The sequence below is a fragment of the Xenopus tropicalis genome, chromosome 5 (assembly GCF_000004195.4).
Source record: "Xenopus tropicalis strain Nigerian chromosome 5, UCB_Xtro_10.0, whole genome shotgun sequence".
Taxonomy (NCBI): Eukaryota; Metazoa; Chordata; class Amphibia; order Anura; family Pipidae; genus Xenopus; species Xenopus tropicalis.
In genome coordinates, this window is record NC_030681.2 from 69,975,028 (window position 1) to 69,995,176 (window position 20,149).

General features: G+C 38.3%; 1 protein-coding gene across 1 annotated transcript in view; it reads left to right on the top strand.

Annotated features, from left to right (window-relative positions):
* Positions 1–20,149, top strand: part of enpp1 (ectonucleotide pyrophosphatase/phosphodiesterase 1) — a 69,734-nt gene that overhangs the window by 8,634 nt on the left and 40,951 nt on the right. The window contains exons 2-5 of the mRNA XM_031902489.1: positions 7,170–7,242; positions 7,549–7,665; positions 10,230–10,355; positions 11,700–11,760. Of these exons, the coding sequence (XP_031758349.1) occupies positions 7,170–7,242; positions 7,549–7,665; positions 10,230–10,355; positions 11,700–11,760 (377 nt within the window). The remainder of the gene's footprint in view (positions 1–7,169; positions 7,243–7,548; positions 7,666–10,229; positions 10,356–11,699; positions 11,761–20,149) is intronic.

A 20,149-nucleotide genomic window follows, 5' to 3' on the forward strand; every position in this document is an offset into this window, starting at 1 on the left:
AGGATTCTGTGCATCCCTAGTTTCCAGATATAGATCTTTCTGTAATTTGGACCACCATATCTTAAGTCTACAAGAAAAATCATTTAAAAATTAATTAACCCCAATAGGATTGTTTTGCCTCCAGTAAGGATTAATATAACATAGTTTTCATCAAGTGCAAGGTACTGCTTTATTATTACAGAGAACAAGGAAATCATTTTGAAAAATCAGAATTATTTGCTTATAATGGAGTCTATGGGGCAGATTTACTAATCCACGAATCCTGAATGGGGAAAAAACGGATCGGAAATGAACATTTCGCGACTTTTTCGTATTTTTTGCGATTTTTCGCGGATTGTCGCAACTTTTTCGTCGCTGTTATGACTTTTTCGTATTGAGCGCTCGTAAACGGCGGGAAAACCTTTCCGACTTTGCATGATTTTGGAAGCCTCCCATAGGACTCAATGGCACTCTGCAGCTCCAACCTGGCCCAAGGAAAGTCTCCCATAGGGCTCAATGGCACTCTGCAGCTCCAACCTGGCCCAAGGAAAGTCTCCCATAGGGCTCAATGGCACTCTGCAGCTCCAACCTGGCCCAAGGAAAGTCTCCCATAGGGCTCAATGGCACTCTGCAGCTCCAACCTGGCCCAAGGAAAGTCTCCCATAGGGCTCAATGGCACTCTGCAGCTCCAACCTGGCCCAAGGAAAGTCTCCCATAGGACTCAATGGCACTCTGCAGCTCCAACCTGGCCCAAGGAAAGTCACAATACTGAAGCTTGAATGAATCTGAAACTTTCGTACTCGGTGCGACAGTACGATTATTTCGCGACGGTGACAAAAAAGTCGCGACAATTTGTGAAAAAGTCATGACAGCGTAGAAAAAGTCGCGATGGTGAAGAAAAAAATGCAAAAATACCGATCATAACGAAAAAACACATCGGATGCTTTTCGGTGGTTCGTGGATTAGTAAATGTCCCCCTATGAAAGGTGGCCTTCCCGTAATTTGGAACTTTCTGGATAATGGATCCCTTACATATAGTACCTAATAGTGGGCAATTGGGGGTAGTGTAGTGATCTGTGGTTTTGAGAAACACAGGGACTGGTTTCGTACTTGGGAGTGAATGTGGGGGAGGTTTTGGGAAAATCATTGGGAGTAACGTGAAGTGAATAATATATCTCTAGTGATACTTGGTTTAGAACTCCTCTGGTAAGCCCACATGCGCAAAGTTAAGCTAGAACCCACAAAAATTATTTAGTCATATTCTGTAGGCCAGATGCCCCTGAGAGGCATAGAGACCATTTTGCATCATATGAATTTTATTTTAATCATGAATTTATGATTCATGAATAAGTTGTGTTTTAATGTGACGCTTTGCTGTGCGAAACACAAATGTAATTTATGTACTAGAGTACTAAAATAATAATTGAATTACCCTTCAGTTACCAGTATTCATTAAATGTTCCACAAATTGTTACATGATTTATAATGATAAACGGATACATTTTGCACTTATGATACCATTGGTACTACAAATAATTGAGAGATGGGTTTCTAAAATTCACATTCAAATAATTTACTGTTTATCGCAATTAAGCTTTTTTTGAAGCTTGTCTCCACTATTTTTTATTTTAGCCAATAACCACAGCAGTTAGTAGCTGAGTGCCTTACTGGTAAACTTCATAGAGAGCATTTCTCCAATGATAGGTCCTTAGCGCCAAGAAACACTGAGCCCCCCCTATCTATTACGCCAGATAAGGCTAGTAATGCATAAAGGGTCAGATGAATGATAGGCAGCTCTGCAATGCTTTGTAGTGTTGGCTACTTCTTTGTAATGTCACAGAATGTCAGCAGTCACATTACGGGGTCTCTAGACCAGCAGTGCCTGTCCCTAAACATGGATGTCTCTCTGCAACTGTAGTTGTCTATGTGAACCAGGCCTTGAGCTGAAATTACTGGATTAAATTATGATATTGACTTTAGCTGAGATGACATGGGCTGCCTTTCAAATGCATATTGAAATAGTCCCTTTTAGCAAAACTTCTACTGGCTAAAACATCTTACGATCTACACATGATATTGTGATTTGGTTTCATTAATGATTGCTTTTTGGCACTGGTTTAAAACACTAAACAAACTGCAGGATCTAAGATATTGTACATATTGAAACATCACAGAACACATATCTCTACTGCACAGATGTGATGCAGGTTGTAATCTACAACACACACATACATGGCCTTATCAGAGGCAGTACTCATAAAATAGCCAAATGGACTTCTAGTCTGCTAGTAATGGCAAAAGCAGAAGGCAACGACAAAATAGATATTAGATACAAATACGAAAGCTACAAAGAGAAGTGCAGAATATTAAATACAGGTATAGGACCTGTTATGTCTTTCCGTAATTTGGATCTTCATACCTTAAGTCTACTAAGAAATCAATAATACATTAATTAAACCCAGTAGGATTATTTTACATCCAGTAAGGATTAATTATATCTTAGTTGGGATCAAATACAAAGCACTGTTTTATTTTTAAAGAGAAAAAGGAAATCAATTTTAAAAATCTGAATTATTTGATTAAAATTGGGTCTATGGGAGACATGCTTTCAGTAATTCCGAGCTTTCTGGATATCGGGTTTCCGGATAAGGGATCCTGTACTTGTATATTTTGTGAAAAAACCTCAACTCCACTCATCTTATATTCTCAAAGAGGTTGATGCTTTTTGGTATTATACTGAGCAAGTTAACTACTATAAGGACTCCATCAGACTGTTTCTTTGTGGTGGTGCACCACCACCTGCCATGCTACTTCAGAACTTTTTTTTGTTGTTGTTTTAACAATCTTAAAACATAGCTTGATGTGATACAGGCTAATGTATTAGTACATTTGTGGAGATAATTCTAAACCTGGGTCATTTTACCTGGTTATAAAATACTCCTGAATGTGACACTAGCTACACATCCACATCCACCTGATTTAAATTGGCAGGTGGAGAGAAGCGTTGACTACACTGTACAGGGGTATATTTATCATGCTGTGTTGCCCAGGGCAACCAATCAGCAATTAGATTTCAACAGTTAGAAAATGAAAGCAAAGCATCTGATTGGCTGCTATGAGCAACATTGCATTTACTCCACTTTTTACACAGCATGATAAATAAACTCCTTTGTGTGCCCTTGCCCTTAGTAATATTTATTAGCGCATTGTTGTCAACATAGATGTAGAAGTTTTCAAGGGTGCTGAGTTTGGTCGTGCTTTCCATTTCACTACAAACCTGCCATTTCCTTTAAAATGGTTTCCCAGGCAGTGCCCTGTACAGGCTGCCTACCTATCTGGCCAAGGTAAATTTAGCTTACCTGCTGTATCTACTAAGGTAACTGATAAAAATAAGAGAAAAGCCAGCTACATCCTTCAAAATAAGTTCTCTGGAAGTTTTATTTAAGAGTGTAATATCTATTCAGAGTATCCTTTTGGGTGTAGAATTGCCACCTTGTTTGTTCATTAGTAAATCACTGTGTAGCCATGTTTTTTGTACTCCAGATGTTTACAAGGCTGTTTTAAAGTACCAGCAGACACGGGGTAAAGATTTAATTGGTGGGCCCCAACTGTCCCATCCCAGTCAGTTTGCCAGGCTCATTACCCAGAGTTTTTATCTGATGCTTGACCCCATCTGGCCCCACCTTGTGCACTGCAGTAGAATTTTTCTGGCAGAATTTGCTTGCAGAAGAGTCCCATCATATTGTGTAAAAAACTATTCTTTTAGGGAAGCAGATATTTATTAGTTCCAATCTGGCAAAAAATAATTCTTGGGGAAAACACTAACCACTCCAAGAAATTTTTAATTAAAACCCTCTAGCATGTGAACTTCAATATACTGTAATAATGCAGCCAGGCAGGCAAAAAGCAAAGAAATGGACTGTGCTTACTCAGTAGACACATTTGATGACAAATTTGGAACACCACAAGAAAAAAGCAAAAAAAAAAAAACATGCTGTCGAGCTCTTTGCATTGCTTATATTGACAGGCTGCCAACTTTGGGGGATGGTTCTTTAAAAAGTTATATCAGATTAAATGTTTGTTGGTGGCCCTGGGCACATGCCCCTTTTGCCCATATATATTAAAATGGATGTTTAGATGTATGGAACTGTACAGTTATAACTTACTGCCTTATTCGAAGTGCTGTGTATAGCATACATGCTCTACAAAGTAATGGAATTATAATAAGCTATGAAGTCTTTAAAAAACACTGATCTCCCCTGGGTACTGCAGGAAATCGTAGTACCATTTAGTAGGAAATAACATATTGTTCTTCATCTGCAGAAGCTACATCATGCCTCATTAAGTTTTGGTACATATCTTTTTACAAACAAGCTGGCAGGACTCCACATAATCATAACTGTTGTTATCACTATTTTGTCAGCTATTCTTTCAGCATGGAAATTTGTCATTACACATATTCACTTTAGCTTTTTTCTCAAAGAGGTAGGTCAAAATTGAATGCACAATATGGCCTCAAGACTGTTAAACGTTTGGTTTATGACGCCCTTCATTGTTCATTTATATTTTTCAATAAGAGACTGCACAAAATTACATTTTTATAAACCACATTTACCTTTGCAAAGCCCCTGACACACAGCCAACAGGCAAGCTCCTACCAACCACATGACACTGAGGTAACCCTCTGATTTTTGCTCCATTGAAGTTCTCCACAAAATTCTGGGTGCAAATGCACAGTCAGAATTCAGGGACGCCATCCATGCGCGAGCAGCAATTTTTTGGCTTCAAGGGGTCAATTGTGCATGTGTGTGACATCAATTCCGGAAGCAAGAGCTTGCAAACGTACTTGTTGACCACATCAGTGTACCTTATCTAGAAACTGTCAGGTTTCAGTTGTATCTCAAACTGCAAATAAAGTCAGGGAGTTCTTTCCAGACTGAAGTCTAAAAAATGAAGGAAAACAGGAAATTAAACTGTCAGAAAAAAATTAGTTTGATTTTGTCTTGAAATGCTGAAGCAATTATTTATTAAAAAGCAGTGCTTTCCAGAGGCCAAATAAGCATGCAAATGGAATTGATTCAGTCAGTCAGAGCCATATCATATGGTTGCAAATCTTTTCAGTGCTTATTTATCTCTGTGATTGTGGCAGTAATACAGGTAACATACAAACCTTTTGCTTTAATAAATAAAATTAACCCTTTTTATACACTTCATTTAAAAAAAAACAAAATACTGTATTATCTCAAGACATAAATGTGTTATTTTCTGCTTCAGTTAAAGTAATATGATGTATTTAGTAAAAATTCAGGTTACAGACTCTCATTACTACCATGCCAAAGGTGTCTCAGCTGTTGCATTAAAAAGTTTATTCATTTTTTATAACTGTGCCCTCTTCAAAATAACTACCTATATATTGGAGCACAAAGCAAAATGTTAATATAGCATTACTAGGATACACAGAATACACAGATACATCTTAGAATGTAAATACACACAGAGAAGGTAAATCTCCTGCAAATTTTTAGTGCTTTCGAAGAAAATTAGATGTGGTTCGGTGCTATGTTGCCCCTGAAATCCTTCTGCCCTAAGCCTTTGCCTTTGTGACCTTCCCATAAATCCAGTCCTAAGTGCAAGTGGTAAGAGACACAGTAGGAAGGAGGGTGCTGTCCCATAGAGCATACAATCTAAGTGGGTGGACAGCATTTAGGCACAAACGGGAGGGCAAAAGGTTTGGGCATTGGCCCTCTAATGCCTAGACTGGACCAGATAATGTATAGTGTTTCAACAGCTATAATCGGAGTTTCTTTTTGTAGAGGGGGAGGGACTCAGGGATAGTCAGGGATAGAATTCCAGAGTTAGGGAGCAGCAAGATAAAATAGTTTCAGAAGTCCAATAACATTGGGTATGAAATGATAATGGCTCTGAGAGGGGTGGAGGGGATTGCCAGGAATGTTCATGTGGCTTGTCTGCATATTTATACATGCATAATGTCTGCTCTGCCTGTAGCCTATCCCTCCTTTATACATTTTACATATTTATGCATAAACGAACACGTTGAGTGACCATGAAGCTTTTCATTGACGGTATGCTTCACTAAATGGGATGTAACACACAGTTAAGGTGCGGTAGCTCCACTGTGTCGTGTTCCTCTGTTACAGGGAACACAATGCCCACTGGGAACCCAGCCTAACTCTCACTGATAACTAATTAAGTAAAAAAAAATTGCAGGACTAGAAATACTTGTATACGTGAAGGGAATGGGTAGTCAATAGTTTAAAGGAACAGTAACTCCAAAAAATGAAAGTGTATAAAAGTAACTAAAATTTAATGTGCTGCTGCCCTGCACTGTGTGTTTACTTCAGAAAATCTACTATAATTTATATAAATAAGCTGCTATGTAGTATGGGGGCAGCCATTCCTGCACTGGTACAGCTGGGGTGTTTGCTACAGAAACCCTACTATAGTTTATATACAGTAAGTAAGCTGCTGTGTAGCCTCGGGGTAGCCATTCAAAGGAGAAAAGGCACAGGCACATAGCAGATAACAGATAAAACACTATTGAATTCTACAGAACTTGTCTGTTATCTGCTATGTAACCTGTGCCTTTTCTCCTTTTTTCCAGCTTGAATGGCTGCCCCCGTGGCTACACAGCAGTTTATTATATAAATTATAGTTTTTTTACTGTAGCAAACACCAGTTTTACCAGTGCAGGGCAACAGTGCATTATATTTTTATTACTTTAAAGCTCTTTTATTTTTTGGTTCCTTTAAGACTGAAGCTTTAAAAATTTGAAAAACTGCTGTAATTCAGCTGTAATGTTAGCTTAAACTTTAAAGATGACTATGGGATTCTAGGGAAATCATTAGGAGTAGGAGTATAGATACAATTGTCTATCAGTTTATTAACAGTTCAGTTGTGTTTTAAGTGCCCCTTCCACTTCCTGGATGTATAAAATACATTAGCATATTAAAAACAGAGGAGTCGGAGTCGTGGAGTCGGAAGTATCAGAAACTGAGGAGTTGGAGTCGGAGAATTTATCTACCGACTCCACAGCCCTGGTTACCTATAGCTTAATTCCGTTTGATAAGATTATTAGTAAAGCTTGTTTGTGTGTTACAGCTGACTGCTTTTTTTTTTTTTTTTTTAAATAAAAATAGAACTCAAGATCTTTTACTTTTTTTTTGTTACAGGTTATCTGTGTATGTTTGCTAACAGCTATTCTGGGATGCATATTTGGACTCAAACCAAGCTGTACAAGGGAAGGTAATTAAAGGAGACCTATCCTATCAAAATTATGAATGTATCAGTGAATTATACTCCTAGATATAGAAATTAATTTAGCTTACAGCTACTTGTATGTGGCTACCCTATCCCATCTGTTCATTAGGTACAACTATTGAATGGCCACATCTGGGTCTGAGCTGTTTTTTTTTGGCCAGAATATCCTTGATTGTCCTATTTGGCCACCTACTGATATTCTTGTGGGTGCAAGGCCTTTCCATCAGTTTTAATAATTCTTGCTAGAGCTGGCATTAGCTAAAACATTTTACATGTATTTTTTACTCCTAGTAACCAGTTGCAAAGGGCGATGTTTTGAAAGAAAGTTTGGAAGCTGTCGCTGTGATAGTGCCTGCGTGGAGCTTGGAAACTGCTGTTTAGATTACCAGGATGTTTGCATACAGCCAGGTATTTAACCTGCACAGAATGCAGCTGCTTTTAATCATCATTTAATACTGTGTGGAAATGTGCCCTGCTAGTGTTTTGTATTTACCAACATTCCCAATAAGAAACTTAGCATCATCCTGCCCTTCAGTCCTATAAAAGAAATGGTTAGCAGTTATGACTATTTTCCGAGTAAAATTATGATTGTCTATATTGTCTAGCACAAATTTTTCATATCCACCTGTAGTTATGTTTAATGTAATAAGGAGCATGTTAAAGGACATAAATCTCTATAGTTTGTGCATTTAAAACATAACGTGCTGTCCAATGAAAACAAAAAAGCATTTCACATTTTGTATAGTTCTACTAATGGCATAAAAGTAGCCCTATACATTTATATGGTTATAGAACATCATAACACATAAATGTCATTTGTCTTCAACGTCTGTTAAGCAGCTGTCCGCTGCCGTTTCAGGAGCCAGGGCTGTAGAACACCATTGTAACGAGCATTTTTAATGATCATATTGAATTTTATTTTATTGTGCAAAAAACAGTAAGTGAAGGACTCCTTTAATTTTTTTTTATTGCTTTCAATATTTGAGAAATCAAGACCTTTTTAGTTTTATGTAAAAGCACAATGTTTCTGAACTGATTATTCAAAAATAACATATTTGCAATGTTTTTTTCCACCTGCATTAACTAAGAATGATTTTTGGATTTGACACTTGTACTAGTGATTCTAAGTCATGTACAGTTTAGGGTTTGTTAACACTAATATGAAATTTTGACTTATGGAAGAAAATCCAATGTATAGTTATTTAAAGTTGTATACTGAAATGTAATGGCAATTTATCAGTTACTTTCTGCCCTTCTGGCTTGACTCCGCTGTCTTACAGTCAATACTTATTAGTAGTAGTGTAATTAGACATTTTTTTGTTAACTGGCACATTACAGTTATCTTACAGCAAAATAAGCAGTGCATTACATTTATTTGCAGTGTGTACCAGAATGATATAGCTGTTCCTATTTTCTTTATTCAGAACCAGCAGTGCCGGATTTGTGTTCCGTGCGCCCCTAGGCCACCCCCCCCCTACTTCCCTGAGTGCGCAAATGCGTGAAAACCCCGCCCCCCCGCGCGGCAGCGAGTGCGCATGCGCAAACAGTTCAACTCCCATATGGAGCAGTGGGGAAAGATCCCCGTTGCTATGTATGGGGGCAAAATTTAAAAATTTTGTTGCGGCATGCCGCCTCTAAACTTCTGCCGCCCTAGGCCTGGGCCTTTGTGGCCTCTCCACAAATCCGGGCCTGAGAACCAGCAGCTACATTTTTTATTTAGAACCAGCAGTGCAGAGTAGAAGAATAAATAAGCCAGTGCTTTTAGTAGCAATTACATTTACAAACTGACCATTTGTAAAGAATATGTATTAGAAAGAGAAAATTATTTTAGGGACTAATTTGGTGGTATATGACTGTACACTATGGGGGGCATTTACTAACCCATGACTTTTTCGGGTCAGGGTTTTTGACACTGAAAAAGTTGCAATTCCCAAAAAATCACAGGAGGAAAATTTCCTTCTTTTGAGATTTATAATGCATTTTTTTCCACAACAATTCCATATCCAAAAACTCACCTAAAACCTGTTGAGGTCATGTAGAAGTCAGTGGAAGATGTCTCTTTCCTTTCCTGGAAAATTTTTCTGTGTCTTTGAAAAAGCAGTTTTTCACAACTTTTTCTTGCACATTAATTTTCACTTCGTATTTTTTGATAAATGTCTGACATTCATGGAAACTATGTTTGGACTATATTTGTGGTTTAAAAACAAATATTTTGAATTAGTTATTGCTGATATTTGGTTTCAAAGTTCCTCTTCCATTGGACATACAATATTTTTTTAGAAAAATTCCACAACTGAGGGGCGAGCTGAGGTATATATGTTTAGGTGTACCTGTCTTTCCTAGCTATTTGTTTCTCTTTAATAAAAAAAAAAAATGACTTTCCAGGTATCCTTCTTTTATCCAGCAGCAGCACAATCAGGGGAGATTATATATTGTTATGACTTACTGCCTAGTAGATTTCGTAATTCGCGTAAATAGATCAAAGGGCAAATTACCAAGATGGCCCCCTGCTGGATGAAAGAAACCTGTTCAGCTAGGTTAAAAGAGTATTCGTGTATAATATCATGAATAAAAAGCTATAATTTTTATTGCTTGAGGGGGTGCCCTTTTTTCTTCTATAGACTCCTTCAGGCCATGCAACAAGAATCAAATTGCTTATCTAATGAATTCTCAACCCCTATAGATCAATGACCTCTGTAAATTCTCCATACCATTCCCCCTGGTGCACCTATGGCATTATAATAATAGGAGATGTATAGGAAAATGGGCAAGTACTGCTATTTTCTTATCCTCAATTCAAAATCTTTCTCACAATAACTTATACCACTCAAATCACATTGGTGCCTTCTCTAAAAAGTCCCTGGGCCCCCATTTAAATCAAAGAAAAAGTCATAGTTTCCTTATACATTATATAAGCAAGTTTAAATGAAAGCATGAATGTTGTTTTGTTGCTCACCTTTTTCTGTCTGCAGCATATACCTGGACATGTGAAAAGTTAAGATGTGGGGAGAAAAGGCTTGCGGGGAGTCTTTGCTCATGTTCTGATGACTGCACAGAGATTCAAGACTGCTGTGTAAATTACAATTCTGTTTGCAGAGGTAGGTTCTCCTGTAGGCCTCTAGATGCCATTTTCATTGCCATTTACTACTGTCATACTACATTAAAACTCAGTTTACCTTCTTAGATCCATAGTTTTCAGGTGAATTACAATTTACTTATTGTGGACTTGCTATTTAATAAGTTAGCTGCTAGTGGTAGAAGTTGATTTATCTGTTGAAATATGGGTGCACATATCTGGCAGATGGGTCTAATGGTAGAATGGCAGAAGCTTCTAGTCCAAGTTTGAAGTCAGAGAAAAAGGATGGAATGAATATTTTATAACTTGCTGTTTATGTTAAATTTATTTCTAATATAGAATACAGAATTTGTTAAAAGTTAGGGTAAATTTTTAACATATCTAAAGATTCATACGACACACATTTCAACTGTCCCGATTTTCATGGAACAGTACCTATTTTAAGAGCTTAGCTCACAGTCCGGATTCTTACTGAAAAGTCCCTTTCCCATTTTGTTCATTTTGATCTCCTGCACTGAATGCTAAAAAAGATACAATGTTTCTCAATCTTCATTAAAAAGCAGCTGTTGGCAGAGAGCCCAGAAATCTTAAAATGTTTTACCTGCACTTAGATACAATTGTAACTAATAAGCTAAACAGGTCTGTTGGAGGAACTGAGACTTGCAGCTTAAAGAGCAATTTCACCAAAACTATAATCACACATAAAACAACCTCAAAGAAATGTGTTTAAACTTTACATAACCTGCCAAATTTAGTAAAATGGGAGTGATATTAAGGGGATCACAAAAATGGGTGTGATCAAAAAATATTGGCTGCGCTGCATTTCTTTTTATCCCTCTTTACATTTTTCAGATGTTGGGAGGTATGATATCATTATTTCCAAAATCAATTTGTCAGAAAGATTAGCAAACCAAATGGAAAATCACTAGACAACGCAGTTTCACAGACAGTATTTAATATAGTTTTAATAAGTAGAGCCAATTTAGCTGGAGTTTTTTCTTACAAGTTTCCAAATTTTCACATTATGTTGTTTGCTTACCATAAATACTGGAAATACATGGAAAAAAGTGATTTCTAGTGCTCTAGACCCCTGATGGTGGCCCTGTTGCTATGTGTGTGTGTGTATGCACAGGAGCAAAGTAGATTTCAGATATATATGTGTATAGCATAAATCACTATGCTAGGTTTATGCCAGGTTTACTGGGGCAGTGCAGAGCTTACTTTGTGGAAAAGGAATGTTTTGTGAGCACAACAAGCTATTCTGTTGAACATTTCTTCACTGTTTTTGTAATAGAACAAAGGTAAATTTGAATCCTATAGGCCCTGGTTACCTAGAGCTACAGTTTATTTCTGCTTATTCTTCCAGGGAACAAAAGTTGGGTGGAAGAAACCTGCGAAGAAATTCAAACACCACAATGTCCACCAGGGTCAGTGTCGTCTTCTTCTTGTGCCCTTTAATACATGGAATCATAAGGGCTCTGGCACACCGGGAGATTAGTCGCCCACGACAAATCTCCTTGTTCCCGGTGGGATGGCATACGCGGCGGCGTGATTTCAGTGAAATCGCTGAAGTTGCCTTGAGAGGAAACTTCCGTGATTTCCCTGAAATCGCGCCGCCGCGTATGCCAGCCCACCGGCGATCTACATTTTCGCCGGTGGGATGGCATTTTGGGGAGATTATTCGCCCGCGAACAGGGAGATTTGGCACGGGCTACTAATCTCCCTGTGTGCCAGAGCCCTAACTGTTTGATTAATAGAGGTTTGTTTACTAAAGTTCCTAAAAATTATCTATAAACTATCGCTTATTATCAATGAGAATATATTATCGGACCAGTCCCTGGATCAACTTGTACTAAGAGCTATCTTCCTGTATTCCCTCACTTGCTAAGAACCCACCCAGCCCCTTTCTAAAACTATGTAATGTATCAGACAGCATGACTCGGTGAGGGAATTCCACAACTTCACAGCTCTCACAGTAAAAAATCCTTTACGAATATTTAAACTGAACCTCCCTTCTTCTAAATGGAGTGGGTGCCTTTGTGTCCGTAGGAAGGACCTACTGGTAAATAAAGCATTAGAGAGGTTATTATATGATCCCTTTATATATTTATACATAGTTATCATGTCACCTCTTAAGTGCCTCTTCTCCAGTGTAAACAGACCCAACTTGGCCAGTATTTCTTCATAAATGAGACTTTCCATACCCTTTACCAGCTTAGTTGCCCTTCTCTGGACCCTCTCTAATTCAATAATGTACCGTTTGAGCACTGGAGACCAAAACTGAACAGCATATGCTTGATGGAGTCTTACCAGTGCTCATTAAAGGGGAATAATAACACCCTCCTCCCGTGAATCTATACCCCTTTTACTACAGAAAACCTTGTTTGCCCTTGCAGCTGCTGCCTGGCATTGCTTGCTACAGCCAAGTTTATTATCTACATGGACTCCAAGCTCCATTATGGATTTGCATATTTTTACATCCCAGGTGCAGGACCTTACATTTATCCACATTAAATCTCATCTGCCACTTAGCTGCCCAGATTGCCGGTTGGTCAAGATCCTGCTGCAAGGATGCCACATCCTGGATAGAATTGACTGGTCTGCAGAGTTTTGTGTCATCTGCAAACACTGATACATTGCTTATAATACCCTCCGCTAAGTCATTTATGAACACGTTAAACAAAAGTGGACCCAGTACAGAACCCTGAGGGACCCCACTGAGAACCTTACTCCAAGTAGAGAATGTACCATTAACAACCACCCTCTGTACCCGATCCTGTAGCCAGTTTTCTATCCATGTGCAAACGACTTCACTAAGACCAATAGACCTTAGCTTTAGAAAGCAGTCGTTTGTGGGGAACGGTATTGTATCAAATGCTTTGGCAAAATCCAAATAGTTCACATCTACTGCATCCCCACTGTCCAGCTTCTTACTTACCTCATCATAAAAAGCAATTAAATTGGTCTGACATGACCTGTCCTTCATAAAGCCATGCTGATTACTGCTCATAATGCCATTCTCCACTACATAATTTTGTATGTGATCCCTTAACAAGCCTTCAAATAACTTGCCCACCACGGATGTCAAACTTACAGGCCTATAATTGCCAGGCTGAGATCTTACTCCCTTTTTAAGTATAGGAATGACATTAGCCTTCTTCCAATCCATAGGTACCATACCTGATAGAAGCGAGTCTGAGAATATCAGAAACAAAGGCCACTGTAATTCTGCCCCTAGCTCTCTCAGTACCCGAGGGTGTATTCCATCTGGCCCAGGTGCCTTATTCACATTTATCTTGTGTAACCCTTTAAGCACCATATCCTGTCCCAACCACTGCATAGTTGGAGCTGAGGCAACAGTGAAGCTATTGGGTGGGACTTGGCACTCTGGCTCCTCTACTGTATACACAGAAGAAAAGAACTGGTTTAGCACATCTGCCTTTTCTGTATCCGCTGTAACCATATTGTTATTATAACTCAATGGGGCCACACCCTCAACCTGCATCTTTCTACTATTAATATACTTAAAAAACATTTTGGGGTTGGTTTTGGCAATGCACACCTCATTTTCTATCTAGCCTTCCAGATTGCTGTTTTACAACACTTGTTATAGTGTTTATTTTCATTAAACGCAGCTACTGTCCCCTCTGACAGTTTCTTAAAGGACATGTAAACCCCACACACACAAATTTAATCAATGAACAGTCTCTTTGAAATCTTTTAATACCTGCCACTCTGGCTGTCCAGAGGTTAATAGTAAGGCTGAAGCATTCCCTTAATCACTTGGATTTCCTTCTCCTCCTGTAGCCCACTCAGCCCCCTCCCTCAGGAACTTGCTTTGACTTCTGGCTTGTGGGCATGCTCAGTTTTTATCAGCTCAGATTACTAAACACACCTAGTCTAGCAGCCAATGAAGACATGGCATTGCTGGTTCCCATAGAAACTCAGTTCCTAACCTACTCTCCTGAGCTTAGTTTAACCATTACAGTGCTCAAACAAAGTAGAAACAGTTCTGCCTGTGCGAGCCTTAACCCTTTATGAAATTTATGCTGAATAAGGGTCTTTGTGTGTATGCTGTTTGCAGATTTAAATGTAACTGATTATGTGTCATGGTAAAATGGCTGCTGGGTGAAAGCTGCTATTTGTTTTATGAAAATGTGGTGGTGCTGGCAAACGAAGGGGAGATATGCAGTACAAATTATGCCATTTGGGTGGGGGAGACTTGCCCAACTGATATAAATTGAAGGAAAATATAGGCTTTAAAGGAAAAATAAAGTCAAAGTCACTTGGGGGTGCCAAAATGTTAGGCACCCCCAAGTGACTTTGACCGCCTACCTTTTACCCCGGGCTGGTGCCCCTGTGAGGAAGGAACAGCACCAGCCCGGGGTAGCTGCCGGCGCTTCCTTTTCCTGATTCGCTGCGCGCGCATGCGCAGTAGAGTGAAAAGCCGAACTTTAAATGTTAAAGTCGGCTTTTCACTCTACTGCGCATGCGCCCACCGCTGGCACTCAGGAAAAGGAAGCGAGGAAGACGGAAGCGCTGCGCTCCAGGTGCCCCGGGCTGGTGCTGTTTTCTCCTAACAGGGGCACCAGCCCGGGGTACGAGGTAAGCGGTTAAAGTCACTTGGGGGTGCCTAACATTTTGGCACCCCCAAGTGACTTTGACTTTCGTTTCCCTTTAAAAGAATTCCTTTTTTCCCCATTAACTTCTTTACCTCAGAGTTAAGCCACATAGGGTGATTCTTAACACTTTTTCTTATTAATGGAATAAGTTGAGAACAGTATTGATTTTAAATTTCTGCTCTGTGTTTTTATCAGAAAACATAATGCCCCAATCTATGCCCTGAAGCACTGCCCTTAAAGGGGATATATACCATAAATTTTTACAATGCACTAAACCATGTCAAATAACGTAAAATAGAAGGAAGTGCTTTTATTTTAATACCTTTGGGTTCAAATATGTCCATAACTGCTTTAAAACTGTGCTCTACCCAGACCTTATGCCAGCTTCCGGTTTAGACTCTTCAGTATATCGCTCAGAGCCGCCGGCCCTCATAGACTTCTATGACACCCTCACCTTAAAGTGAAGTGAATATTCATAGAGTGGGTGGGGCTTAGCGATGTCACAGGCAGTCCGTTCCTGCTCTACTCACTCCTCTCCCCCCCGCAACATCACAAGCAGAGAGAAACAGAAGGAGGGTGGGGTTTTCCCTGCTGCTGCTGAGTAAAGCCTGTCAGTCAGTGCTGTGACCACTTCCTGTGGGAGACTGAAGGACACTCCCATGTCTCATTTGGCTCTGACTTCTGATCAGTGAGGTTGTGTATGCAGCTCTCATATAATGGCTTTTAGGAGGTAAAATGCTTTCAAAACATCTTTCTTTCTGCGTCATTTAACATTTTGAAGGAGGATGAATATTATAACTGAATATGAACTTTATATAAAATGTCTCCTTTAAGGATCTAAAATTTGCTTTTCTAAAATTCAGTGTCTTTGTTGTCCCAGTGTAAATTTGTTTCCTGCACCAAACATCAAATGAAATAACATTATGGTCACTATTACCCCGGGGTTCAACCACTTGCACATTTGCTATACCTTCTGGGTCATTAGAGATCACTAGATCCAGTATAGCATGGTTCCTGGTTGGCTCCTCAACAACCTGTGACATAAAGTTGTCATGCAGCAAGTTTATAAACTTGTTCCCATTTACTGTCCTGGCAGTACTATTGTTCCAGTCAATTTCAGGATAATTAAAATCCCCCATTATTAGAATGTAAATCGGTGGTGGGATGGCATAAGTGGCGTGGCGACTTGCCAAAGTCGCGGAAGTTTCCTTTCAAGGCAACTTCCACGACTTTGGCAAATCGCCGTACCTCGTATGCCACCCCACCGGTGATTTACATCCTCGCTGGTGGGATGACATTTTGGGGAGACTTGTTGTGCGACGACTAATCTCCCCGTCTGTCACAGCCCTAAGGATTCAGCTTCCTCTGTTACTTCCATCATTTCCTCCTTAAACAATGTGTAACCCCCAATATTAACTGCCCAGTCATGTGACTCATTCAACCAAGTTTCACATCATATTTCCGCTCTGATGCCAGTGCCTCCAGCTCTCCCATTTTACCAGTCAGACTCCTTGCATTGGTAAACATACATCTAATATTATATCATTTCAAAAATCGATTAATTTTACATTATTCTTAATTTTATAATAATACATAAGTATCATTTATTTCCCGTTGCAGTCACTAATTTTTGCTGCTCATGTTTAAAAACGGACTTTATATCGCTCCCGCTATACAGTTTCTGGTTTTGTTTCACATAATGCCACTCTCCAGGTGGCGATAAAAATTGGCATCAATTTTGTCTATATTTGGTGACAATTCTCGCAATCTTTAGTTGCCAGATAACTTACATAGCATAAATACGATAATAGGCGATAATATATACAGGTATGTGCACCAGAAAATTCACAGTGACAAATTTATTAAACCTGCTCTTGCATATTTTCTGGTGGTTTTTTTTGGCGCAAATCATTAACGCTGTCTATTGCACCTTAGTAAACAGATGCCTTAATATTTTGTATTTGTTATGCTTTTGTATACAGTGTATGGAATGGATATAGTATTTACATAACGTGCAGTAACTGAGAAAGTTAACAATTCATCTTGAAAGCAGTGTAGTTAATTATATGCCAGAGGCCTTCTGTGTTTTGTACTTATTTTAATTAAATGCTTCATATAAAAAGAAAAAAAAGAAAGATACCTATTGCAGATATTTGGCTTGTTTTATAGGCTGGCACTTTTTTTTATTATTTTTACTATTTTTTTTTTTTAGTTCTAATTAGTGTTAGTGTTTTAGTACAATGTAAAACACTGGAACTCTGTTAGATACAAAAGGAACCAAAGTAAAAAAACACACACACCCTGTTCATATTAGCTAGGTTCTTGGTATAAACATAAAAATTAAATAAATAATTCACTTATTAAACAAGGCTATTGCCTAATGTATTTAGTGCACTTGGTGCTCGCAAGGGGGCTTTTCATAAAGATACTATTGTTTGTTCCAACCAGAGTATAGTAGGTGCCATTCAATGAACACACCATTGTACAGGTATAGGACCTTTATGTGGAAAACTCTGGATTACAAGAGTTTTTGCAGAGTTATGATAGTTATATGTAAATTGCTTTTTCTACTGAATGTATAATCAAAAATAAGACTCCAAAGGTTTAGGGTAATAAGTCACTAAGTTTGCATCAGGTCTAGTAACCAACCATGCTTGCTTTAAAGAAAATGCCCTTTGAATGCTGCTTGCTGATTGCTATGGGTAACTACACAGGGTGTAAAGTTAACAACCTTTTTTTTTTTTTTAAACTACCCTATTAAGGAAGCTTCTGTTTTAGATCAACAACCACTTAAGGCTTCAGAACTATGCAGTGTTTACATACATAGGGGGAATTGTAATAAAAGTTGTAAATGGGAAAAAAAATGTGCACAAATAAGAATTAAAATAATTTCCCAATGTAATATTCCTATTTAGACTGTTATTACATTGCAGATTTTAATTGCACAGGAGTAGTCTTTTGGAGCAAACAATTTTTTCAGTAAAAGGGTTTTTTTTTTTTTACATACAGGTATGGGACCTATTATCCAGAATGCTCGGGACCTGGGGCTTTCTGGATAAGGGATCTTTCTGTAATTTGGAATCCTGTGGCCTAAAGGTGGCCATACACAAGCAGATCCGCTCGCTTGGCATCTTCCCCCGATATCCCCACCTACGGGTGGGCGATATCGGGGACCATTTAGGTAAAAAAAATAATAATCCGATCGTTTGGCCCTGGGGCCAAACGATCGGATTATGTGGGCGGCAATGGGGCAGTCGGATCGGGGACCGCATCAACGAGCCGATGCGGTCCCCGATCCGACCAAATTTTCTAACCTGGCCGATCGAGATCTGGCCAATTTCAGGCCAGATATCGGTCGGCAAGGCCGCTCTGCTTTCCCCATACACGGGCCGATTAGCTGCCGAATCGGCAGCTATAGTCGGCCCGTGTATGGCCACCTTAAGTCTACTAAAAAATCATTTTAACATTAATTAAATCCAATAGGATTGTTTTACCTTTAATAAGGATTAATTATATCTTAATTTGGATCAAGTACAAGTTAATGTTTTATTAGAGAGAAAAAGGAAAGCATTTTAAAAATGAGAATTATTTGTTTATAATGGAGTCTATAGGAGATGGCCTTTCTGTAATTTGGAGCTTTCTGGATAACAGGCTTCCTGATAACGGATCCTATACCTGTACTATACATAATGCCCATCCTACAGCTTTCCAGCAGATTAACAGATTGCTGCCCCTGTCAGTTCCTTGCAGTTTTTAATGAAGAATTCTGAAAGTTGTAGTTCAGTAATTTGTGGGCATGCATTGTCTCAGAAGTATAGAGCGAACAGTGCTTTATCTCTGGCTAATGCATGCAAAATTGGCTAATTTTTTAGTAACCCCTAGCAACGAATAAGTAGGTAGTATGTACTTATCTGCAATCTGAAAACAAATATCTGAATGGCCGCAATGGGTTACTAGACCTGCGCAAACTTTGCATTTAAATTAAAGTAATTTAACGCTTATAAAAGAAATATGCTCAGAAATATTTTACGTATAAATGGGCATATTTCTTCTTTATTAAAAATAAAAAATGAAATATCCCTGAATCCAGAGCTGAACTGGAAATCGGTAACATATTTATAGCATATTCATTTTTGTTCTCAGCACATTTATTTATTTACACACTTGTTAAAATTATATTTATTTTGTGCTCTTGTTAAGATGAGTGAAAGCATAGCTGGTTCTTGGCCAACATAACCATAAAACCACAGTATTTGTATCCTGCAAAATAATTCCAAACACAACTTGCGTTGATGTATTCAGTTTAGACAGGGATTTTGAAACATTGCTGTTTTGGGTGGGTCGAGCTAATCCCTCTGAAAATATTGAAATTTCCACAGTACATGGTGATTAAGGGGGACATGTCCGAAATAATTCTAAAGCCTATTTTACTATAAATAACTATATACACTAAATTACTCAAAAATTATATATATATATAATATATATATATATATATATATATATATATATATATATATATATAAAACAACAAATGAACCTTATTTCTTTTTCACCATCATACTTTCAAGTCCTGTTTTTTGTGACTTTCTATATTTACTCTTTTGTGGTGTGCGCCCAGGCACACTCTCTAAGTGAGCACAGCTATCTTTTGTGTGTATATATGTGTGTGTATATATACATTTTTTTTTTTTTTTCCGTAAAAGTGAACAAAAGCAGCAGACAATGGAGTCTAAATCTTTGAACTCCCTTGAACTTTTGGCATACAAACATATCTCACTATTCTGTAGAACTTACAAACAATTCAAAATAAAATACAGATCAATCAACAACTTCAATCTAAAATCAAGTGATCAGTGATTTTGTGTGATTTGGTTCAGAATAGCGGATCAGTACTCACGCTGGGCACCAACAAGTAATCAACAGCAATAGCAAACTGAAAATGCAATAGGAGCAGTGAAACCTCTAAAACTAATACTGTAAAGTACAACAAATGGATCAGGCAAAGTGATCCTAATACCTGATACTAGTCACACTATGATATGATTATTATAAATGCAAATAATAGCAACACACCTGAATAACCAACTCAAGTGATTTATGGTGTGTGATTCAAGCTCAGAATACCTAAATCACTAGTGAAATAAAACCAATGCAAACAATAAAAAGCAATAAAGAGCAGCACAAAACTGAA